At 35.8% G+C, this 25,811-nt stretch overlaps 2 protein-coding genes across 2 annotated transcripts in view; both read left to right on the top strand.

The window, feature by feature from the left end:
• The first annotated feature begins 1,264 nt into the window (after window positions 1–1,264).
• On the top strand, window positions 1,265–4,004 carry LOC148953496 (DNA ligase 4-like). The gene has a single exon (XM_089087714.1). The coding sequence runs from the start codon at window positions 1,271–1,273 to the stop codon at window positions 3,905–3,907; it is 2,637 nt and encodes an 878-aa protein (XP_088943840.1). The 5' UTR covers window positions 1,265–1,270; the 3' UTR covers window positions 3,908–4,004.
• A 13,029-nt stretch (window positions 4,005–17,033) lies between these two features.
• LOC148953495 (iron-sulfur cluster assembly 2 homolog, mitochondrial-like) overlaps window positions 17,034–25,811 on the top strand; it is a 30,008-nt gene continuing 21,230 nt past the window's right edge. The window contains exons 1-2 of the mRNA XM_089087713.1: window positions 17,034–17,118; window positions 23,524–23,700. Of these exons, the coding sequence (XP_088943839.1) occupies window positions 17,087–17,118; window positions 23,524–23,700 (209 nt within the window). The 5' untranslated portion in view covers window positions 17,034–17,086. The remainder of the gene's footprint in view (window positions 17,119–23,523; window positions 23,701–25,811) is intronic.

The following is a 25,811-nucleotide window of genomic DNA, read 5'->3' as shown; positions in this document are numbered from 1 at the left end:
CCTTCTGTACGAAGTGCCCTGGTCGAAAACCAAAAAAAGGAGGGGGCGAGGTAGCTGCCCTCCAATCACTTTGACTCTTAAAAAGGGCACTGGAACTTCTGATTACCAATCCAATAAGCCTCCTCCGAAGTTTATACAACCACCCTTTCTATAAAAACCTTATATGCCCCCAGGGCATAACTTACCCTTGCCCTGCGGGCTTAAGACATAATTTTTGGACCTCTCAACTATGCTGAACAAAATAGCTGTCTAAAAATTTTGTTTGGATGTGTTTGGGGAAATGATGGGTGTGGGGGGGACTGGTTGCCCTCCAGTCACTTGTGACTGTTAAAAGGGGAATTAGCCCTTTGAATTTTCAATTGAATGAACCCCTTTCGAAGTTTCTATAACAACTCCTTCTATACGAAGTGCCCTGGTCTAAAAAAAAAACCTATAAAAAAAAAAAAAAAATAATACATTGTGCCCACATCGCTCTTTTCTTAGGCAGCGCTATTGCGCTGCCTATGGTTCTAATCGAATTTTGAGTCTTACTCATCGAATCACCTTAATGTTATTTTAGTTTCCCTCTCCTGGAAAAATAACATTTTTAAGCATACAAGGTTTCCACTCGCTGACTGGGGTATGCAATATTTGAAGTAAAAGATAGTAAAAAGTACTGGTTTTCTTTTCTTTTGTATGGAATCACATTTTGACTCTCAAAAATTTATATTTCATATTGGAAGTGGATGGGCTCAACAAGTAAATTTCTTGGCATAGAATTGGAAATTATGACGGTTATAAATGTAGTTCTGGCAACTTTCGTAATTGTTATAGAAGTTTAACTTCTTCTTTTTTCTTAATTCTGGATTGACTAGTAGAATTTTTTTTTTTTTTATTTGATCATAGCATAAACGGATGATTTCTTTAAATGAGTATGAAGGGTTTATGTAGGCACTCTGTAAATGATCTTCCCCTTTTCTATGGTGTATCTAGTAGTGCACATAGGTAAAAAAAATACAGGGTCTGGTATATGTTAGAATTTTTTTTAGGAGGGATTAGAAACACGAAAAGTGATTTTTGACCCATAGTTTTCCAGTTATTCAAGGAGGTGAAATGTTTTGTATCAATCTTATAGGGACTTACCTCAGTTTCTCCTTCTATTGAGGTTTTTACAATGGCCATACTTTTGATGGCTGCTGTAAATAGTTTATTTTATTGCAACTCACCTAACTCTCCTTCTCAATTAAAATAAACCTTCGGTTAATCTAATAGTTTGTTCATTTATAGTGCCATGGACGAAACTACCAAATTTCATGACATCTGCCTCGTTTTTGAAGACATCAAAAATTCAGATGGTAAAAGGCGTTATCACAAGCTCAAAAGTTTCATAGAAGAATTACGGCAGAAGCTGATACAACTTGAAAAAGGATTAGAAAAAGAGATATCTTTATTTCCTATTTTGCGATTGATGTTGCCTTTGCTTGACCATAGTAGAGGAGTTTACGGCATTAAAGAGTCCAAGCTTGCTTTGCTTTATTTAAAAGTATTAAGTATTCCCAAAACAGCTCCTGACGCGAAAAAATTGCTTGAATACAGAACGCCAAAAAGCAGCAAAACAGCTGCCAAAGATTTTGCTGATTTTGCTTATCTAGTTCTTAGGGATCGTTTACCTAAAGGTAAAGATGTAACTGTGAAGTATGTCAATGAAGAGTTGGACAAACTTGCCTGTTATAATGCAATCAAACAAGGTGATACAAGTGAAGCAGTTTTAGAGAATCTTCTTCGTAATTTGTCTGCATTGGAGCAAAAGTGGCTTATCAGGATAATTTTGAAGAATTTAAAACTAGGAACTGGACAAAATGGTATTTTAGCAGCCTACCATCCTGATGCCAAGGATATGTACGACAAAGTTAACAGTCTCGAGAAAGTGTGCCAGAAGTTGAAAGATCCTAATGTCAGATTATTTCAGTTTGAAATTTCTCTTTTTACACCATTTAAACCTATGTTAGCAGAACGTGGAAATATAGAAAAAATTGAAACGTTTCTGGCAAAGACAGAGGCAATACTTGAAATGAAACTAGATGGAGAAAGGCAGCAATTGCACAAAAAAGGAAAAGAATATAAATACTTCAGCCGAAATTGTTTTGATTACTGTTCCTCTTTCGGCCCCTCTCCTTCCTCTGGCTCTCTAACACCTTATATACATGAAGCATTTAGTGAAAATGTTGATACTTGTATATTAGATGGTGAAATGATGGTGTATGACAAGAGGCTCGAGATGCCTCTACAGAAAGGCGAAAATTATGACGTAAAATCCTTGAAACCCAACTCTAGTTTAGTGCCTTCTTTCTACGTTTTTGATATACTTTTTTTAAATGGCGAAGTTCTCACAAGTAAACCACTTAAGGAACGTCTGAAATTGCTAGAAACTGTATTTTCGCCAGTTGAAGGAAGGATAATGCCAACTTATAGGAAGGCTTTAAATACTAAACAAATGCTAATCCAAGAGCTTAATTCTGCAATTGACAGGAGAGAAGAAGGGATTATAGTTAAAGATTCAAACTCAGTGTACGCACCGAATTCTCGAAAACAGGGTTGGATAAAAATAAAACCAGAATATAGTGGTGTTCTAGGGGATCACCTAGATCTTCTGATCATTGGTGGGTATTATGGCGAAGGTCGGAAACATGGAATTATAAGCTCATTTCTCCTTGGTGCTGCTGTGCCATCTTCTCAGCCAGGAGGTATCACTTATTTTCATTCTTTTAGTCGTGTAGGATCTGGGTATACTCTTGAAGAACTTCAGCTACTATTAAGTAAGCTGGAGAAATTTTGGAAACCTGTAAAAAAGGATAAACCAATGCCGAGTACAATTGTGTGGAGCCGGGAAAAGCCTGATATATGGATTGCTCCAGAAGATTCTCAAGTCTTAGAGGTAAAAGCATCTGAATTCACTGATAGTGATGCTTACAAGATTGGTTTTACTTTACGGTTCCCGAGGGTAGAACATGTTCGATACGATAAAAGCTATAGAGACTGCACGACCCTGAAAGAGTTGCTTGAAATTAGAGACAGAGGTGGAGGGAAGCTTTTTAGCAGGCCTTATGATGGGATCGATAGAACGCGCGAAAAAAGGAAAAAAAGGGTTTTGGAAAAAGAGGTTAGAGTCGCACCACAGTTTGCTGGTGCTGATCTGACTGATGTTTCTGTTGAGAAAGACATATTTCAAGGGAAAGAGTTTTGTGTGATGAATGGAAGCTCAATGAGTGACAAAGAAAATCTACAAAAATTAATAAGATCTTTAGGGGGCATTGTCGTACAGAACCCAGGCGCCACCACATCTTACGTTATTGCGCAGAACGAAAATATACGGGTGAAAAACCTTATAAAATCTGGAAAGTATGATATTATTAAGCCAGACTGGATTTTGAGGTGTAGTTTTGAAAAGAAGTTCTTACGATTCACACCTTCAGATGCGATATGTTTAACCGTACCATCTCAGAAGTTTTTGTCAGAATCGTTTGATATGTATGGTGACAGTTATACTGAACCCATTGGAAAAGCACAGTTGGAGAAAATATTCGGTAACATGAAAGGTGAATACTTGGCTTCTAAAAGAGAAATTGTTGATGTTGAAAGCGTGGAATTTCCGGTGTTACCCAAGTATAGTTTGTTTAGACCGTGTATGGTCTTTGTTGACAGCGAATCAAATGCATTGCGTCTAAAATTGAAATATTACGGTGCTTGTCTAGCACCAGAGGTTACAGAATATGTCACGCATGCAATTGCAGACAGTGCAAGTGGAATAAAAAGACTTAAAGATGTAAGGCACGAAAGCAGCGGGAAATTTTTTATCGTTAGATCGAATTGGGTATGTGATTCTGTCAGAGACAATAGATTGAAACCTGAAAGTGAATATTTACTGTAAAGCAATTATGTATTTTTATTTGTATTGTTGTTTTTTTTCTGTATTATGATCCATTTTATTTCCTAGGCATTTTGATCTAATAAATCTTGATCCGCATCAACAACCATATTTCGTTGTAGTAAACCCGTTGATTTTGAATTGAAAATCAAGTATTTTGCAGTAGGCAAGTTAGGTTAGTTCCCTAAAATTGATTTTTTTTTTTCTTTTTCTTTCATTCTATCTACCTGACGTCTCTAGTACGTTCGTTTTATTTATATATTGTCTCCAGACTTCTTTTTCTGTGAATTTGGCCTACTGAGCAAAGACACTTACCAACCATTACCCTAACAGACTCAGTTACGCCTACATCTTCTTATCATTTTTATGAGGCATTTTTTTTATGCTCATTCCTTCTACTATTGAACAGAGAGTATGGGGGACGGGTTTTGCACAAATTTAGGTAACCAATGTTCATAATAACTGATTGACACAAAGGAGTAAGTGGATGCTAAACTGATTTGCTCGGGACAACCTTCTACCACTGCTAAAACTGGTCATGTATTTGTTCAACGCGTGACCAGGAAGGTAAACGCTTGCTTTCCAATCCATTTTGTTTAAGCATCTCTTTGTCCAACTTCCAAATATTAATAATTAACATGACTAAATAATGACTAAGAGCATTAGTCAGTTATATGTCTCAGTGTCATAAAGCCTTCTGCTCATCTCTTCTCCATCTTACTTGCTATTGAATAAAACTTGGGTCTTGGTTTCTTGGCGACTAGACAGCATTTTCGAGGTAAGTCAACCATTCTTTAAGTTAAAATGAGCTTCTCAAAGAAGGGTGAATCTTATAGAGCTTAAAGCAAGCAGAAATTAGCTCATATAAGATGCTAAATGAAATAGCGGGCAGAAGTGACTGAAGAAAGAAGTGAAATTTAAAAAGAACACAAATTTTAAGAAACAACACCCCCCCCCCTCCCTTAAGAAGTGATGTCAATTTGGGGTCTGCGCCTCCCCTAGATTCCCTCCTTAGATTTTGAAAAATACCTTTCTGGGGGTACTTTCATTGAAAAACGATTTTTTTGCTGTTCCATTGAATAAATAATCTGTCCCACCGCTAGATATTGAAGTATATTCTCCCCCCCCCCCTAAATTCTCGTGAATTGACGCCACTGCCCTTTAAAGGATGGAGTGTCATTCGTACTTTAAGGAAACGTATTGTTTAAATTTTTTCATTGCAACACTAAAGGGTTAAATAATGTTGAATCTTTTGCAGGAATTCTTTTTTTTAGAATCGGTATTTATACTGAAATCAATTCAGTTTCATTTCTCTAATATAATAAATTTTTATCTACGGCTTGTTCCTTTAAATCCGTTCCTTTGAAACGTGTGGAGGATTTGGTGGCTATATTTGACTATAAGTTTATGCTCTTTGTTTAATTTTTGGCAAAGAGGAAATTGCACTCTAATCTCTTGTGGCTTTTAAGGCGGCGCAACATTCATGTTGCTTGGTGTATGGTTTTATGATAGAAAGTATGTGTGATATTTCATTCAGTTTTACTTTTCCGAAAAAAACTTTATTTTCTTCACTGTTTTCTTCCTTTCCTCTTAAATCCGTTTCTCTTAAATGTGTACACATAATAATTGGCTGACCAAATCTCAAATCAACCAATCTGTTTGATTTATGACACTGTAGCCCTTGGGAGATTTTGAAGGATGCTAACATCATCCTTATTCATAATTCCTGTTGCTTCAGATCTGTTAGTTTATTCATAGCAATTTCGGATCACTTTAGGACTGACATCTTATCTGTACAAGCTATTTTCTGCCCGTTTTAAGTTAAATCTTTACTTACCGTAGATTCAAAAAAAAAAAAAATTTATTAACAGAAAAGGGACATGTTTTAAATTTTTATGTCGTAAAAGGTCATTCAATCTGCATAACTGAAGAATTCAGAGTGAGGCCCTTGAAAATCTGTCCTCAACCCCCTAAAATTCTTTCTCTATCCTGAATTTCTGAATCGAACCATTTTTCATCCCTTTGATTTACGAAGATTTGGAGATCCTTTGATGGATATGGTGCGTATCCTTTGGTCAGCGGTGTTTTCTCCGTGTGAGAATTCCTTTGGTCAACAATTTATGCGCTCCATTTCCAATTCCCGTTGCTTAACAGTGCCTATTTTCCATCGAATACCTCATTTGGTAAACAGCGTGTTAGGTCTATCTGCAGCTCCCATTGGCAAATAGGGCATACACTGTCTCTGACTCTATGTAGCCAACTGTAAATACACTCCACCCCCTATCCCCTTGGTAAGTTGTACGCATGCGCGATCTCCGATGCTGAAAGTTGCACCTCCCTGAATACAACTCCCTTGGGTCAAAAGTGTGTACGCCCCAACTCTGGCCCTCTTTGGTCATAAATGCATGCGCCCCATCAATGACCTTTCTGTTAAACTGTGTATGCTCCGTCTCCGGTCCATACTCAATGTTTGAGCCCTTCTAATCAATAGTATGAACTTTCCATCTTTGACCCCCCTTTGGCCTGGATTGCAGTATGACTGTTTTGTATAAGAAAGAGCTAAGTATATATTTCACAAATGTCGCTTTATTTTACATGGCCGATGTCCAAACGCATTAAATAAAAATGTTGGTAAGTGTTGTGTATTTGGTTGCTGTATAGTAAATAGTTATTACGCTTTCCCCCATTGCACTTCCGGGCTAAAGGGCCATGAAACGGAGTTCAGCACCAGCGGTAGGGCCTATAAAGTCCAATACCACATTTCATTACCTTTTTTTTGTACCTCTTTCATTTCCTTTGATCAATAGTTCATGTGGCCCGCCTCTGATCTTCTGTCAAACAGTGCGCCCAGACTTTAAAGAACCTGACAAATTTCTTACAGATATTATTATTAATGATCGAATTCAGCAAACCGAGTTAAGGCTTAGACCCCAAATGCCCATTGGCTGCACACTAACCAAAGGAAAATTGTTAATAATTATGGTATAGGGACTACTATTTAGTTTCTACATCTTTGCCATATATTTTACCTGGTATCAGACATTACCTTCCATAACCGTGTCCTCCAGCTTAACATCCAAATTAATATCTCCAACCAGTATTTAATCCCGGTTGGACACTCTTCTATCAGTTGTCTTCTTGTTTCCTTGGTCATCTCACATTTTTAGTAGACTGGGAATCCAGAAATAGTTGGAAATTGACGATAGAGAATATGCACACTTTTTCGTGATCGTAAATCCTAGCCGTTTAATAGCTCCTAATCGATTTATTAAGTTTTTCTGAGTCTATTGTCTTGCACCGAAATCAAGTTAAGACAGGTTAGAAGACCATTCTAGTATTCTAGTATTTATAGTATTGTTCAACCAACGCATTACAATCAGTCGAGGCACTCGACGAACGCAAATCCGCCCTAGAATCATTATCATCATCGATTACCAATGCAGTACAGTATATTAACCGATTTTGATAAATTAATAAAAAACGCCCTGTTCATAATTTTTAAGAGAGTACAAACTTGCGACTTTTGGCTATGCTATTGTTTAAGGACATAGAGAGCTAGTCAACTATAGAGAATATCGTGGCCCATCCTGTGAAATTGAAGGTCCGAAGGAACACTTAGAAGACGCTTAGGTGTAGACAGTAGCGTAGGAAGGGGGTGCGGGGGGCCTCCCCGGGTGTCAGCCCTGGAGGGGTGACAAAAATGGGTCTAAAAGGACTAATGATTGATTAGGACCCGCCGTGCAAAAAGTGGGGTCGCAAAGTAGCAATGCTACCTGGCAGTTTTCAAATTTGTTGACAGATTTTGTCTGAGACTGTTAGATGCCACTTTGTTTTTAGCTGGTCAAAATCTCCAATTTCGCGGACACAGGGAAAATTTGCTATCAGAAAACGAGGGGCATTACTTGGAGCTGATTGAACTGTTATCAAAATATGATCCTGTACTCAGAGAATACTTGACCAAATTAGAACTTTCAAAGTAGTCAAACACACAAAAGGTATTGACGAGCTATTTGTCCGCAACTACTCAAAATGAGTTAATTATACTTCTTGGTGGTACGGTAAAGGAAAAGATCTTAACTGATATTAAAAAGGCAAAGTATTTTAGTATAATGTTTGACAGCAAACCCGACGCCTCGCACATTAGTCAGATGAGTGAAGTTAATTCATTACGTGCACATTGAGAGCAAGACAGTTGAAGTAAATGAGTCATTTATAGTCATTATCAGCTTACAGAAAAAGAGCCATGGACATTACTCAGGATATTTTAAATGCATTTGACGAAGATGGTCTGGATATAGGAGTGTGGAAGGCAGGGCTGCGAAAACGCTTCAACAATGACTGGAGTACATTCTGGGGTACAAGCTAGAACTCGTGAGCTTAATCCTAAAGCATTGTTTGTACCTTGTGCCAACCATTCACTAAATCTTTGCGGGTTGCACTCTTTTGCTACAGTTTCTTCTTGTGTGACTTTTTTTGGTACTTTTGGTTGTATGTTTTTTTCTCATGCTCAACACACAGATGGAATGTCCTCTTTACAAAAGATACGGTCAAAAGACTTGCAGAAACCAGGTGGAGTGCTCACTATGAAGCTGTTAAGCCAGTATTTAAATGCTTTAAGAAGATTGTCGATACCATTGATAAGCTTTGTAACGCTTCAGAAACTCTCGACACTCGAGGAACAGCTCAAACTTTGTTGATTTCGATGTGGGATTTCTCATTTTTGTACTTTTTAAGTTTATGGAATAGTGTCCTGGAAGAAGTCAACCACACCCGAAAATACCTGCAAACCTTTGAAATAAGTTTCAAAAAGTGCCTCATCAAAATGAGGAGTTTAAAGGCCTTTTTGAATGATAATAGAGACAGTCTTGTGGAAAAGGCAATGAAATTTGCAAAAGCTATTTGTAATGAGATGGACATTTCCCTAACCAAACGAAGAAATATTAGAAGAAAGAAACTGATGCCCGAAGAAAAAGCTGCCGACAAGCCTCCAAATTTGGAAGAAGAACTAAAAATATCGATGTTAGAGTGCATTGACACGTTTCAGCAAGAAATCAACACGCGTTGCAAAGGCATGGAAGCAATATCACTTCGGTTTGCTATCTTGGAGACCAGGAACTTGCTAAAGAGTTTAGAAATTGAAGTGCTAAAATTAGTAGGCTGTTTAGTTGAGAATTACAAAGAAATATCTCCAGCAGACATTTTAAATGAAATCCCACGTCTGAGGGGGTTTTTACAAGCGGCAAACGTTCCTGAAGAAGTGGATCTGAAGTGGAGTTTTTGTGATTACTGCAGTTTATAGTTCAATATGAGCTTCCAGACTCTATTCCTAATCTAACTTCAGCATTAAGGTTTTACCTGACATTATGTGTCTCTGCTGCTTCTTGCGAGACCAGTTTCTCTAAACTCAAGCTTATTAAAAGTTATTTCAGATCTACTATTAGCCAAGCTTGACTATCGAGCTTAGCCATGCTATCTATTGAAAACAGTGCAGCAAAAAAGATAGATTTCGATGAAGCTATTTCTAAGTTTGCAGGAAACAAAGTCACAAAGAAGAGGTTCTGAATGAAAACATGGGTTTTAAATACAGTACATTTTGTTAAATTCGTGCAGACAAAAAAATATAGCCTATATAGATATCACTCAATGACCTGGGTGTTTGAAGTGAGAGTACAAAAAAACATGGATAGGCCTATAGCAAAATACGAAAGCTAGAGCTATTCTTGTGTTTCTTCTTATAACGTTTATAATAGAGGCCCCTGTCCATTTTAGCCTTATTTAATAGCCGCGAATTAAAATGGTGTTGCTTGATATTATAATAATAATGTTAATATGTATAAAAATATTGTATTTTGCTTTAAGTTATTTACATCAAAATGTTTACATACCAACTTACTTTTTACGCAATTTACTTTTCTTTTCACTCCTTAATTCAAACGCTTCAAATGGCTTTTTTAAATTGTGTGTTTCCACCATAAACAAATATGACTCAACAATGTTTAACTGTTTGATGGGGGGTGATGACAAGTTGAAATTCCACCCCGGGTGTCACAAGACCATGCTACGCCACTGGGTGTAAATTAAATATGTAATATAAATAAGCAAATGGTAATTACGCTTGCTGATGCAGAAAAATTGGCAAATAAAAAATGTGAGAATTCATTAGAGAATAAACCAAAGTCGATAGGAAAATGCACTGTCTTAGACCAAGGTCATTTTACGGGCAGTCTGACGGGTATAGTCTATATCATGTACTGTTCGATTTAAAGAAGTAATTATATTTCATACACTATCGTATGGCACTAATCATATTTTGCTGGACTTTTCAAACCTTTGGATAGAGGAATCAAGTTTTTGCCCATTGCCAAAACTAACGGAAAATCTATGTCGCCAAAAAGTTTCATTGAAAAATGCAAATAATGGAAAATACTCAATTCATTTTTTTTACTCTTTCAATTTCCTGCCAAAATATTAGAAGCATTAGTTCAGACACAAAGAAGTGAAGACTAATAATTTTCCAATTTTAAGACAAAAACTACCTTCAGGTGACCAATTTTCACTATTTACATGGAGAGGGGGTTCCTCCTATTCGAACATAGACTCCTTTCAAATATCCGAGGAAAAAATTTACCAGAAAAGCAAGGTTTTTATAGTGATTTAAATCAAAAATAAAATTCAGATAAGAGCATAAATTTGCACACAATTTTTGACAAAATTTGATTTACAAAATTTATGGGACTATACTTCCTTATACCTTGTCTGAGACATTCTTACACTTGCTTATCAAATGTTCTTTTTTATGGAATTTAGCAGCACTATCCTGGAGTTCTACCAACTAGAGCTAAATTGTTGCTTGAACGTAAACATTGCTTGCTTACAGCATTATGCTCAAAATAATGTCACCACATAGCCATTTATGGAGGTGTTGTTTTTCATAATGCGACCCCAAAGATAATGACAATCCTAGTTACGGCCTTTCCTTTGACGGGTACGTTCGTACTATTGGGATGATTTAGTTTCTTTTCAAACAAATCGGGAGAGATATATAAAATCACGTTATTTGGATACTGATTCGCTTTTTGGAAAAATACAGACCAAAAATCTGGTAGGGGACTCGATCTAACCCTAAATTCGCCCCATAATGGGTTTTTAGACTGGGAGGAAGACAAGCATCCCCATCTAGTGAATAGTCAAAAAATAATCAGTTAGGAAGACTGAACAATAAACTTGGCAGCGACTATTTTACAGAACTTTTAATAGGAGGCCACAAATGCTAGTGGTATTAAAAGCAAGTGGACCTATAAAAAGAGCAGCCAAAAGGGTTAATGGATATTTAATTAAAAAAGATGTGGGGGGCCGAAAGATTTTGGGAGGACCCTAAAGAATATAGAGATGCATTTTCTTAGAATGGATATTATAAAAACAATCACTAATATGATTAAATCATAAATTGGTGTTGCTGATAAAGTCTATTCGATGAATGATGGTTTAAGCACCCTCCCTCTTGGAAACCCCTAAATAAAGGAAAGAAACATCTACATCTTAATCTGCATACTGTTTTTCATGTTTCTTATCCCAGTTCCCTAAAATGGCAATTTTAAGAACGGCAGATAAAAATAAGTTTATTCAGCTGAGCTTCTCCTACAATTTGATTTAAAAAAAAACACCTACATCTTAATATACATAGTTTATACTGTCAAGTTTCGTTTTTATAATTTCTGTCCATGTAATTTCATGCTTTTTCCATTTTCGTTCCAAAGTTTCTTCATTTTCATTTTTTTCCTAAGGTTTCGATATGTATCGAAATTGATTAAGTAATTTCGTGTTTTTTTTTCTATTTTTTTAGTAAAATTTTCGCTACCGTCATTTTCTTTGCTATATTTCTAATTTTGATTAAGTAATATCCTGTTTTTATTGAATTTTTCTTTTAAACTTTCAGCTACTTTCATTTTTTTTGTTCAAGTAATTTGGTGTTTTTTTTTTCCATTTTTGTTGTTAAGTTTTCAAAGTTTTAAAATTTTTGTTGACTTTTTTCGCCATTTTCATATTCTTGTTGTAAAGGTTTTTAAATGTATTCTTTTTAATTGGATTTGTCGGCATTTTCAGTTTTTGTTGAGTGTTTTCACCATTTTCATATTTTTGTTGGAAGATTCCATTATATTTCAAATTTTGTCCATGTGATTTTGCGTTTTTTCTATCTTTCCGGCAAAGTTTTCAAAAACTTTCAATTTTGTTGTAAAGTTTCACTATATTTCAAATTTTGGATTAAGCAATTTCGTATTTTTTTTTTTTTTCTCGCAAAGTTTTCGCTGCCTTCAATGTTTTGCCCATGTAATTTCGTGTTTTTCAAATTTTTGCCATAACGTTATTAGATCCTTTCTTTGTAGATGGGAACTGATCTCGTCATTTTCGATTTTTTTTATACCATTTTCATATTTTTATTGTAAAGTTTCGTTTTTTTCAAATTTCTATCTATGTACTTTCTGATTTTACACTGTTTTTGCACATGTAAGCTGTGTTGAAATTCGACTCGAGAGTGCTGCAATTCGCAAGAAACCGATAAATTTTGTTATAAAATGTTTTGTCTTGTATTTCCTGTTAGTTTGAAATCTGGAAGTGAGAATATTTTTCTTGTAAAGTTTCGTTTTTATCACATTTTATCCATGTAGTTTCTATTCATACTTTTTTCATACATGTAAGTTGTATTGAAATTCGACTCGATTGACTTGAGAGTGTTTAAAACTGCAAGAAACCGATAAATTTTGTTGTAAAATATTTTCTGTCTTGTGTTTCCTGTTAGCTTGGAACCTGGAAGTGAGGAGCGACCATGTTCCACATTTGTCTTCCGTGTTTGTGTACATTGGGAAGTTGGTCGTCTGAAAATTACGCGACCCCTTATAGAGTTGAAAGCAAGTTTTCTTGCGAAATCCATTTAAACCAAGTAAAGCACATCCAATTCAAGTAAAGATATGTAATTCCTGCTTTGATGAAGTTTGCACTCTACATGCTAGAATATTTTTATGCTCAAGTTGCCAGTATGCTGAATTTGAGAAATGGCAAGACGCCTATCCTGCCCTTATTATAAAAAAAAAAACCGCACAAAGTTTCAGTTTGCCCTTAAGAGAGTGGTTTCGGAGAGGGTTCATGTTGATATGGGAAGAACACCATGGTTTTAAGTTTCATTGCCGAAGAATAAAAGAATTTAGTTTCTACACCACCACTACTAAGACAATGGATAACTATATTATAAAGCTACAAGCTTTATTTTGCAGTCACTGAAAGTGAAAACTCATTGGTGTGATAAGGGTGTGACATTGCGTCAAATAATCAGGTTGAAACATGTGAATCCTATAATATGGATGAAAAAGTCTTATAGACAACGCAAAGAGACGTTATAAAAATGAATCAACGCTATACTGTAAGAACTATGAATCTGACTTGTCACTACAAGATGAGTGTGTTATAAACCAAAATTAGAATCCTACCAATTCTAATTCTTTACGATAAATTCTTCTACCTAGAAGACAAGTGACTTATAAAAAATATTATTGTTAAAAAAAAAAAAAATCTGTTTCTAAAAACAAATTAAGCATACACAATGCAATTTTTCTATTTTGTTCAGTTGTTCGGATATATTTGAGCAATAAATTTGGCAACCATACACACGGTGCCTTTTCATTTAGTTTTATATCAAGATTTAGTTTTAAAGCATAATAGGTAAATTACATACACTGTGGAGGGGGGGGGGGGGGATCAGGGATGGGTAGAAAAAATAGGCCCATCCCTGGTTAATGAAAACAGATTGTCCTCTTTATTATTGTTACTCACACGAGCATCACTCATCATCTGTCTTACAATTCTGAAAGACATAGTTTCTGAACCTTTCTGCTATGCTGAACAAAAAGGTTTTCTCAAAACTTTGATTGGATGTTTTTTTCGTTTAATTGAAACTCCCTCTAAACGTTCCCTAGAAGTTTCACCTTAATACCCTTAGTGTTATTAATTAGAGTAACTGTACTGGTAGTATTAATAGTATGCACATAATGCCTTCTGGCTAGTTCAAAATCTGTGACAACTTACCCTTAAAGGTCTAACTTAATAATGTAAGGCGTCTTTGAAATATTACTGTGTCACCTTTTTGAAAATTTACATACTCATAGTTCGTTTTGATTTAGTTTAACATTTGCCTAAATATTCCCTCAAAGCTTTCCCAGAATACCCTTAACTTGCGTAGTAGCAGTATGCGCATCGCGCCTTCGGTTTCTTCAACATCCCCTTCAACACACGCTGAAAGCTTCATTTTAATACCATTAACCGTTTCTGAAGCATTTCTGGTGCGTCCTCTTGACAACCTGTATGGGCATTGTGTGTTCCGATTTAGTTCAATACAGTTTCAATTTTCCCCAAAATTTTACCTTTTTTAGTAGCAGTAATAGTAATAGCAGTAGTAGTAGCTTCAGTAAAATTAATAGTAGTAGCCATAGTGGCAGTAGTAGTAGTAACAGTAGTAATAATAGTAGCAGTAGTATTAGCAGTAGTATGAGCAGAAGCAGTAGTAATAGGATGTAAATATTGTCTTTTGGTTTATTCAACATCCCCGCAACAAGCCAGTAAGTTTTAACTTCCCACACCAAACTTTTCCTAAGACATTGCTGATACGGCCTTTTGACAACTTGCAGACAGACTACCTGTTGTGATTCGGTTCACCTTCCCCGCTAATAATTCCCTGAAAATTTCACCATCATACCCTTAGACGTAGTTGTAATAGTAGTCACAGTAGTAGTAGTAGTATTAATAGCAATAGCACTAGTACTAGTAGCAGAATTAATATTAATGTTTTGCCTTTTGGTCAGTTGAACATCCCTCTCATCATATCCTGGAAGTTTCAACTTAATAGAATTAGCCGTGGCTATGACGTTTCTGATATGTTCCTTTGATAATTTATATATTCAAATAATTCTTGAAATTTTTGTCTTAATGCCCTTAGCCTTACAAGTAGTTGGAATAGTAGTAGCAGTAGACATAGCAGTGGCAGTGGCAATAATATTAGTAGTAGCATGCCCATATTGCTTTTGGGTCATTTGATCTTTGCGCTTTAAGCATTCTTTGAAAGTTCCAACTTAATACCCAAATCCATTCTTGAGATATGCTCTTTTGACATTGTGTATGCAAAAATGTCACTTGATTTAGCTCGAATTTCCCCTCAATATTTCAAATGTAGTAGTGTAGTAGTAGCAGTTGTAAAAGTGGTAGCAGTAGTAGTGGTGGTAGTTGTAGAAGCATTAATAGCATGCAAACATTATCTTTTTGGTCAATTGGTCATCTTCCTTATCATTTCCTGAAAGTTTCAAATTAATATACTCAGTATTTCCTGAATTAAGCCTTTTTGACAACCCGCATACACATAACGAGTTTTTATTTAGTTCAATGTTCCCTTCAACATTCTCTGAAACGCTCTTTGTCTTTTTGAAAAGTAATAATTATCTTTATGGAAAGGTAATAACATGTGCTATATGTAAACAATGAAAAAATTGCCTAATTTAAAGCCCTTCCCCTGAAGGCTCTGGGGGGTTAATATACCCAAAGGCATAATTTCTGGACCTTTCAATAATGCTGAAGAAGATAGATGTCCAAAAATTTTGATTGGATGTTTGTTTTGGGAAATGATGGGTTCAGGGGGGGGGGGACTTGTTGCCCTCAGATCATTTTGACTCTTAAAAAGGGCACTATAAGTTGTAACTTCCAATCAAATGTCCCACTCGAAGTTTATATGACCAGCCATCCAATCAAAACCTTATATGCCCCCAGGACATAACTTACAGCCTTTGCCTCAGGGCTCTGGTGGGTTGTGTCAACCCTGGAGGCATTGTTATATATCCTCACGACCATTTTGAACAAGATGGCCATCTCACAATTTTGATCAGATGCATTTGGCGAAAAGAGGGTGTCGGAGGGGGAAGGCTAATTGCCCCCCCCTCGCTTTTGACTTTTAAAAGTGAACTAGAACTTGTAATTTCCAATTAAAACAGCCTCCTCTAAAGTTTACGAAACCACCCTTCCATAAAAACCTTATATGGCCCAGGGGCATAACTTACAACCCTTGCCCTCAGGTTCTGAGGTTTTTTTTTTCAACCCTGAAGAACTTGTTATATGATTTGGAGACTATTTTGAATAAAATGGCTATCTAAAAATTTCTGTCAGATGCAATTGGGGGAAAGAGGACGTGAGGGGGGGATTAGAGCTGTGGTGGGGGGGGGGTTGTCATCCTCAAAGATATAATTACTGGACCTTTCAACTACGCTAAAAAAATGGCTATTTTCAAAATTTTTATTGGGAGTTTTTCGGAAAATGATAGGCGTGGGGGGGGGGGCTGGTTTCCCTCCGATAACTTTTGACTATTAAAAAGGGTACTAAGACTTTCAATTTCAAATCAAATGACCCCTTTCGAAGTTTATACGACCACCTTTTCTATAAAAAAAAACCTTATATGCCCCAGGGCATAACTTACAACCCTCACCATCAGGGTTATCTTCCTCAAAGACATACTACCTAGATCTTTCAAATACGCTGAACAAAATAGCTATCTTAAAATTTTGATTGGGTGTGTTCGGGGAAAAATGGGCCTGGAGGGGGGGGGGGGCTGATTGCCCTCCAGTCGCTTTCGACTATTAAAAAGGGCACAGTCCCTTCCAATTTCCAAGCGAATAAGCCCCTTTTGAAGTTTTTACAATAGCCCTTCTGTACGATGTGCCTTGGCCTAAAAAAAGAAGTACATTGTGCCCACATGGCTCTTTATTTTGGCAGCGCTAGTGCGCTGCATATGCGCTGCATATGATACCATTGCTATTGCGCTGCATATGATACCATTTTCCATGAGTCATCCAGTATTTGTAGCTTTTTTCGCAAAATACGTCGTCTTCGAGGTTCAGTGGCTGGGTGTTGACCGAAATTAGCAGTGGTAGGCTCCTATTTGTGGATAGGAGTTTTCAAGGCTTACTACCCTCTGGAGCACCACGTGAAGGCTGGCACCATTATCCGTTACAAACATTAAAGGGACGCAATTCTATTTAATTTGTTAGTAAAGCTTCTGTCAACCTTGACATGAGCAAATTTTGTTTCTTTATACATTATTATATTTTCAGGTAGTGGTGGTATATTCCAGGCTCACTGGATTTATGAATACGAATGCTGCGAGGGCTTTGGATACCGACTAAAAGGTAACATGTTAAGGAATTATGTAAACATGAGTTCCCTCAATCAGTGTCTATGGGGAAGATCTGTGGTTTTTCTTAGTGAGGGAGGCTATTGGTGTAAACGCAGAATAGACTTTAACGTTCTATTTCTGTTCTTTTTCCTTAGAAAAATCCTTACAGTGAAAGCATTGGGTGAACATCTTTTGTTCATTGAAAAGTTGGAAGTTCTTTTTGTTCATTTTTTATTATTATTAATTTTAAAAAGTTTTGTAGATTTTTCTTGGACATAAGTTCATTTAAAATTGAGAAATTCGGAGTAAAAAAAGAAATTTTAAGCATTTTGGGAAGTTAGAAAATAGCTCGATAATCTGACAAAGGTTCACCGATGCTTAGCTGGGCCTTCCAAAATAGACACTGCTGCGACCTCTACTGAGTTTCCTTTGTAACTTACATTAAATAGAGTGAGATTCTAGGCTTATTAGGTTTCTCATAGCTCAAAAAATTAAAAATTTCCTATGATCTAAAAATTCTAAAAGAAACGGTACAATAGTTAGAATCACAGTGGGGGCAAGTGGTTGAGTTGTGGCAGCTTTCTCAGTCTTAAATACTGATCCTATAGTGGCCTTTAGTATGGGGGGGGGGCGTATCCTTGATGCTTCCTTGAAAACCAGCAATGTCGGATCATATTTCCCAGTTCTTCTTTATCTGCTAAATATTGTTTAAACAGGTAGACCCCAGTATGTCTGCACTTGTTGTTAACATTTTTACTGCATGAATGTTTTGCGTTTGCGGTTAAAAGAAAATAATTATTAAACTCGCGTTTTTGGCTAATTAATCAAATGATTGGCTCATTAGGCTGTAACGGTGCGGGTTATAAATAACTTTCAATCTGCTTCAATTGGTTGAATTTAAGCGGAAGGGAGAGAATTTTTGCTCCTGTTACAGATTGGGAAAAGTTAGACATTAGCATGTCAATCAGTCACGTTGCATAGTGCATTTATAATACTTTGATTAGTCTTAAGTCAAGTGCTCATAAAAAAACACACACACACAAAAACGTATCCCATCAAAATGCCATGTTCGTATCACATTATCTTTTAATAAGGGTCGTATAACCGTATAAACTTCGATTTTTGCCAACCTCATATAATTGCATGTAATTTAAACCCTTGGTTCCAAATTTTTTGTTTTTAAAAACCAACTTGTGTACTTCAAAATTATGCCATTCACTTTTTGATTAATTTATGTGCCTCTAAATCCCGTCATTATCTCATGATAATTATCCAAAACTTTTCCCAAATGTTTTTGTGACCCATCCTCTCGAAACTAGATAATAAATCATTCACGGAAACCGAAAAGGCCGCTTCGGCGAAAAATTTTTGTAGGAGGAATTTACCAATCACAAGCTATTGTCCTAATTTTACTAGCGAAGCCATTGCCCCTTCCATATCAATAATTCCTAATACTACTTCACCTCCTATGTTGAGATTTTTTAAACGGTGCCATCTAGTCGAATTATGAAGAACATGGACCTAGTTTAGATCCATGAAAATTGTACATTATATGTTTTGATTTATAAACGGCCAGTCTCTCTGTATCTGGTTTATGAAATTTCTAAAAAAAACTAGAAAGAAGCATACCTTTAAAAGCAACAGCATAGTATACTGGCCATGAAATTATCAAAGAAAAAAAAAGCTTTTTTCACAATGAATAAAATACTGGGTATTTTGTGCCTGATGCTAAAGTTGAAGTTTGAATGAAGAATGACAATGCCTGAGCCCACCAAAGTTAGCTAGGCCGCCCAAAGTGTCCGCCGTGATATCCTGTACCTTTTTTTTTCTTATAACTTCTACTACACCGGGTAAGATTCTTGACTTTTTAGGGATTAAATAAAATATAAAACTTTCTAAAAAAGAAATTTATCAAAGAAAGGTAGAGCTACATTAGAGTAAAGACGTGCAGAAAAATGTCAAATAAACACACAAACTTATAACGAATAGAAATCACCATCAATAAATAAACAACACCCGAAACGAACTAAACTTATTGCAAACAGGACGAAGCCTAAGGCCTTCTAAAGACTCCCCCTAAGCCCTCTAAAGACCAGAGTGTTATTTACGCTTTACTTAAAACCATTTTTATTTTATTTCGAACAATGTGTTTTGTTTGTCATAGCGTCAACGAAAAAAGAAAGAAAATCAGCATACTAACCAAGATGAAGGAAAAGAACTAATGAAAGTAGACTGACTCTTTAGTATATATGATATTTATTCCTGGAAGTCTCAATAATTTTGAATTTGGTTATGAATGTGAATACATTTAAAATACATTTTGTTTTCAGTAAAGTGCAAATGACACTGAGGTCCAGCGTTGCCAACGCTTTGAGATAAATTGTACCAGTTTTCCGACCAAAGTAGTACCGCAAGAGATTAATTTGTATCATCTGGACAGTAGGCTAAAAATTTGCCGCTCGCGTCGCTTTGCGACGCTAGCCGGTCCGGTAGTTATGTTTAATTGATTTCGCTGAAAACTGAGAAAAGGTTATAGTGCAAGAGCAGGAAAAATAAATCCAAGGCAGTAGCTTGACATATGAAGAATGCTTCTATAGACTTTCTCAGCTTGACAAAATAGCAGTCCCAAACCGATAAAAGCATTTTAGAAGAAGGTTTCAGTAAAATGTTCTGAAAGCGTTCTCGAAGCTGATTTTTGGGGTTAATCCTTTTTTTTCGAAATTTTGGGCATTAAGGTGAATATTTGATAAAGTAAGAAAACTAATAACGTAGTATCAACAATTTATGATCCACCTTTAGTATGAGTAACGAACGCGCGAAGCTACAAACATAACATATCAGCAGTCAGGCTATGAAAGTGGTTAACACCACAAATTCCCATAGGTCCACAGACTAGGCTGCCCACCGGCGGATTACGCGTTGAAAACATACTTCACTGGTCACCCTACATAAGTTCTTGGTCGATTCTACTAATCAGAACTAAATTAATTTAACAGAAGTATTTCGACTATATTGCACAAGAAATCAGGTTAAACCATAAGAACGTAATAAAACTGTAACATTAAAAAAAAAAGAAGAGGCACATATTTGCTAGTTGGTAATTTTTTCTGCTGTTTCTTCTTGTAGCCCAGCTTTTTTACATCCTTTTACAAATTTTTCCACTTTGGGTGCATAACCATTTTCAAGGGTGGTTTACAATTCTTTGAGACTATCCGTTTTGCACTGAGAAGCCTGTTCAAGGTGGTGAAACCGAGACAATTTTTAATGCTGGTTTTGTTCAGACTGACAGCTGAGAAAGTTCGCTCAGCATCAGCGGAGGCGTGTGGGAGAACAAGCAGGCTTAAAGTGAAACGCCCGAGCAGAGGAAAACACTTTGATCCATTAACATCTTTTTGCCTGTAAACCCAAAAGTCGTGCCGTGTTTTGAGTCCAAAACACGGCTGGATCTGAGTCAATCGAAGTACCAAGCTCAGAGCAAAAGGGTAATCTCTTAGCGTTGCCAGGTTTGGCTGATTTTACTCTACTCCCATAGAATAGCGTGGATGAAGCCAATCGAAGTTTCTTACCAATGAATACCTGGAGTTGAAAAAGCGCTTTCTCATCTCATGACAGAGCACGATCAAAAATTTCCTACACTCTTTTTTTTAACTCAACTGCAGCAGATAGAGATACCTTTTCTTTGGCAAAGTTGGTGTCATGTGGGTTTATGAGGCGGGAATCACTATCTTTGGTATAACTAGGCAACACAAAGTGGGATGCTATTGTCCTGTACACTTCAGAGAAACGATTATAGAGAAGATGAATCTGGGTGTCTTCTGCGTGAAATTGCATGTTTAGATGTTTGATAAACTTCAAAATATACACCAGGAAGGGAAAGTAAGCCTTGAAAACCGCTGACAGCAGATTTTTTAGTATGGCAGAGGCCTTTCCTAGCTTGCTGGCCTCTTTAAGACTTACCGCTCAGAAGAATTATGTCAAGCAATCCCACTGATCCAAATATCAACCTACAACGGCTTGTCTAGACAAACATCGAGTTGCTATATATCTCAAAATTTGATGTTCTTTCAATTCCATTTACTTTTATAATTCTAAAATCTCACTGGCCCGTTTTGGGCTGCAACAAATACAGCCATATACATCCTGAAAAAAATCTTCAATTTCTTCTGGTAATTGTTTGCCGGCAGCACTAGCACATATTTGAATGGAATGGCATGAACAATCAAGCACAAATAAACCTTAGCAGTCTTCTGACAGCTTTGCCTAAACACCACCTTGCTCCCCCGTCATAACCGCCGCATTGTCTGTAGGGCGTTAGCCCTACTCCTGTTGTCGGTAATTTCTTTTTGTTTTAAGTTTGACTTAATTGCACATTGTAATTTCTGATCGTTTCAGGTCTAAACTATTGTTTGGATTTTTTTGTATTGATTTTTTTTCTGATCGTCTTTGGATATATGTAGATCTTTACTTTGAAAAATTCTTTCTGGAAAAAGTTTTTCTAATTAATTTCTGTTCAATTTCAATTAAGATTTCTTTTTGGTTGATATAAAGAATTTTTGCTAAGTTTTCTTTTTTGTTTTAGAATTGTGATTTTGGCTTAATAATTACAGTTTGGATAAAATTTTGCAGCAAATTGTAACAATACTTATACTAAAGAACTCTAGATGGATGGGTAGGGGAAATATTTTTTTTTAATAAATCAATTAAAAATCTGCATAATTTTTGGTCTTCTTTACGGCTGAGGCCATTCTGGCCCCCATAATCTTACAACCTTTAATATTTCAATATTCCTTCAAAATTTCAGGTGCGGCCCTTAAGCTGTCAAATTATACCCGTAGCTATACCTGCAATATCGCAGAGATGCCCTTTTTACAGTCTAGATGCAGGTAGTGTCTTTGGATTCCCTAAGAGTGACAACTTAATACTCTTAGCTGTTCTTGAGATATTACAGATACGACATTTTGATAGCCTGATCGCACACAGTGTCTTTCGATTTAGTTCAACATCCCCTTCAACCTTCCATTAAAGTTCCAACTATTGCCCGTAATCGTTCCTGAGATTTTACGAATGCCCTATTTTGACAACCTGTATGCACATAGTATGTTTTGATACAAAATAAGTTTTTTGCACTGCAAAAAACCTGTAGTGCAACTGTTATTTATACTTTTTATATGCTATTAAAGTGAACCAACTTCGCGAAATTTTTTGCTCAAAGATGAACTTTTACTCAAAGTTGCTTGGCCGGATTAACGTAATAGACATTGTATAATATTATCCATGAAGCCGATATTTTCTCCTTGTGGCGTAAACTGAGCATAGAGGATCAGTTGGTGCTGTTCTATTATCCAGCACTTCATTTCTTTCTTTGGATATTCTGGGATTAATGGGCTTCTGTAAGTTAAAGTATGATTATATGTTTGTCTAGAAAATTCACTACTGGCTGTTATTGTGTGTTTTTGGAACGTAAATCTAGAAAGGGTATATTTTATTTAATGGGTTATTTATTTCTCTGGGGTGAGGTTGAGAATGATTGAGTTCCAAATTAAAATGGGAATAACACTTCACGTTCCTACTAAACTGCAATCAGTATCATAATTTTTCTTTGGCATAAAAATGCTTTAATACGCATTCTTATGATTTTAGTCTGATTACAATTTGAACAATCACCATGTTCATACATAACCATACTGGCTTTTTCATAAGTACATTTAGATATTTTCCTCAATTGACCATCCGCTGTTTTAGAGTGTAGTGTAGCTTAGAGTATGCTGTAACTTCTGATTATATATATATATATATATATATATATATATATATATATATATATATATATATATATATATATATATATATATATATATATATATATATATATATATATATATATATATATATATACATAATTGCAGAACAATAAAAACCAGAGGATATTCAAACATGTTCGTTGCTTCTTATTATTTCAGTTCATTGAACGTCCGGTTGAGAGAATGTTGAAGGTTTTTGGGGTTGTTTGTGTTCTTTACTAAAGTGCGTACAATTGAGTGAATTATACGATGGGCTTAACTAAATTGGCCGTATGAAAACATGTTAAGTGTTTGATGGGAAACATATTCTTTATGGTTGTTTTTGCTGTGTTGATTGCTATATTTAAGAACCTGATAATTGGGAATCTACTAAGCTAAGAGTCAGTCAAATTCTTTGATGATATTTCCTCAGTACACGGAAATAGTTGACTTGGCCAGATTAGTTCTTGAATGCTCTTTCAAAATTAGTCAGCAGTGGACTAGATTGCACAATTCCCTATATCACACATAGATTTTTGGGCTAGGTACAAGAATAATTTGATTATCTTTTGGAATTTCAGAGATTAAGATTTCCATAGTGTTTATTGATTATTTGTTACAAGAGCTTTATGTTTCAGACTATGCAGGCTTTATGTGACTGCGCAACCACAAATAGTAATATCAGAAGATTGCGTTAAGAGGTTGAAAATAGTAGCGCCTGACCACAGATTTTTGAGGATCATCGTAGAGGGAGGAGGATGCTCTGGATTTCAATATAAATTTGAAATTGATGAGAGCTTGAATCCAGATGATAAGTAAGTCATTCTTTTTACAGCAATTCATATATATTAACTATAGCCTGAACCTTCTTAAGTTGATAAAAAATTATCTTTTTGGTGTTCAGTTTTCCTTTGAATTGCTGGAGCTGATAAAAAAAAACATCAAAGCCAATCATAAGTTGGCTCCTCGCATTCAGCCAATCAGAGTGTCAAGCTCCTCAAGCCAGTGCAATTAACGCTATCTGCATTTTTAGCTTATTCCAGATGACTGCTTATATCAATATTATTCAACAGTAATTATTTCATGATCTATGTTTAGTCATATTTATTCTAACTTAGTTTTATCCGCTTTACATTCTTTTGATCGGCATTGACTTTCCTACTATATAATGCGCAAACTTCCATAGAAAATTAGTGGCGGAATAGATGGCAGCTTATCGGTAAAAATCACATTTTAGTTCTAATTTTAAGTTGAAGTTGCGAACTGCCTCTAATTTTGAAGATCTGCCTCGTGGAATCCTTTTTCTTTAATACAAACATTGGCGTCGATTCGCGAAGACTTGGGAAGGGAGTAGGTTTTTTCAATATATAGGGGGACTTCCTTCTATTTGATTTTTTCCTAGTTTTTGGATAACCTGCTTTTCTTTACAAGGAAACGTTGTATCAGCTTTATAAGACATAGTAAATCAAGAACCTTTGGTTATCTTTAGCCTAGCAAAAAATTCATCAGAGAAGTTGCAACAATTGCTGGTGTATCTCTTAGAATTGGAGTATATTAGGGCTTGTTTTTAGGATTCTAATGAATGCTTCGTTTTATAGATGCTCCAAGTTTTGGTCGTAGGAGAAAAAAACTGGCTTTCAGACTTCATAACCGCGTTATTGGAGGTTAATAAGGCGGTTAAATCCCCTCCTCCAGAGGACCAAAATATTCTTTTCTTTTCTGTCATTGTTTGAAGGAGTTAATCTGCTAACAAATAATTATAAAGCATGAAAAAAAAATATCCCGTATTATAGTATAGCTCCTAAGACAAGGGATATATGCTTGATGGAGTTCCTCTATCAAACATCAATCAATATGCAGTATTGTAAAAACAAGGGAGAGAAAACAAAGAAAAAAGAAGGAGAAAATAAGATGCCAGATTTGAATAAGGAAGAAAATGTCACCCTAAATAAGAAAATAAGCAAAAAAAAAAAACCAATAGAATCTCATCAAGATTGTTTTCTTGCTTGGCCGGCTACAATAATTTGGAGTTTATTTCGTAAAAAAGCAGACACATATGGGGGAAATCATTTTCTTATATAATACTTCTGTGACGAAATAGATCAACAATCTAGATTTATCGTTTTGAATAGCTGGGAGTCTATAATAAGTAAATATACTAGGGAGTTTAATACTAGGTAGAATTTATAAAGAAATATATATTATAAAAACTAGCCAAAGAGCCTGTTGGATAACAGGAATAAAACTGGAAAAGAACCATTGTTTATATTCTTTTGTGATGACAGAAGAAAAAACATTTTGACCCATTCTTCTCAACACAAAATTTTAAGTCCCCGTACTCCTCCCTCTAAAAATGAAAACTTTTCCTAAAAATTTAATGTATATCCCCAGCTGCGATATAAAACAGGGTAGACCTTCAAAAATTACGTTGAAAACGCATTATAATTTTATTGAAACCTACTGACTAGAGGGCCGTATCCAGGATTTTCTTTTTTTTGGGGGGGGAGGGGTTACAAAATAGTATTTTTTGGGGGGGGACTACAATTTTTTTTTAAACGTATTAAAAAAATTTTATATTCATTTTTGTTTTTACGAGTCGGACAAACATTTCGGGGGGGGGGGGGGTTACCCCCCCCCCCCCTGGATACGGCCTTGACTGACAGCATAATGAAAAATAACCAATTAGATTCAGGCTGCAGGTGTCAGTTTTATAACGTCACACAATTGCATTTAGAGCTAAAGGCTAGGCATTGGTTGGGAATTACCGAGATAATCAATTCTATAGTTACATATTCCTTTGTCGACTGGTCTGCAGGGTTGTTACCTGCTATTTTAGCACTATTACAGTCAATTTTGTGACTGTAGCACTGAAAATCGCTGTGTAGCACACAAAATTGGGCAATTGTAGCACTTTAGGAACTGACCG

Source organism: Artemia sp. Qi Xiang Cuo, chromosome 4, assembly GCF_049724085.1.
Source record: "Artemia sp. Qi Xiang Cuo chromosome 4, ASM4972408v1, whole genome shotgun sequence".
Taxonomy (NCBI): Eukaryota; Metazoa; Arthropoda; class Branchiopoda; order Anostraca; family Artemiidae; genus Artemia; species Artemia sp. Qi Xiang Cuo.
The sequence above is the reverse complement of the archived record's forward strand: the minus strand, read 5'-3'. Positions and strand labels throughout refer to the sequence as shown.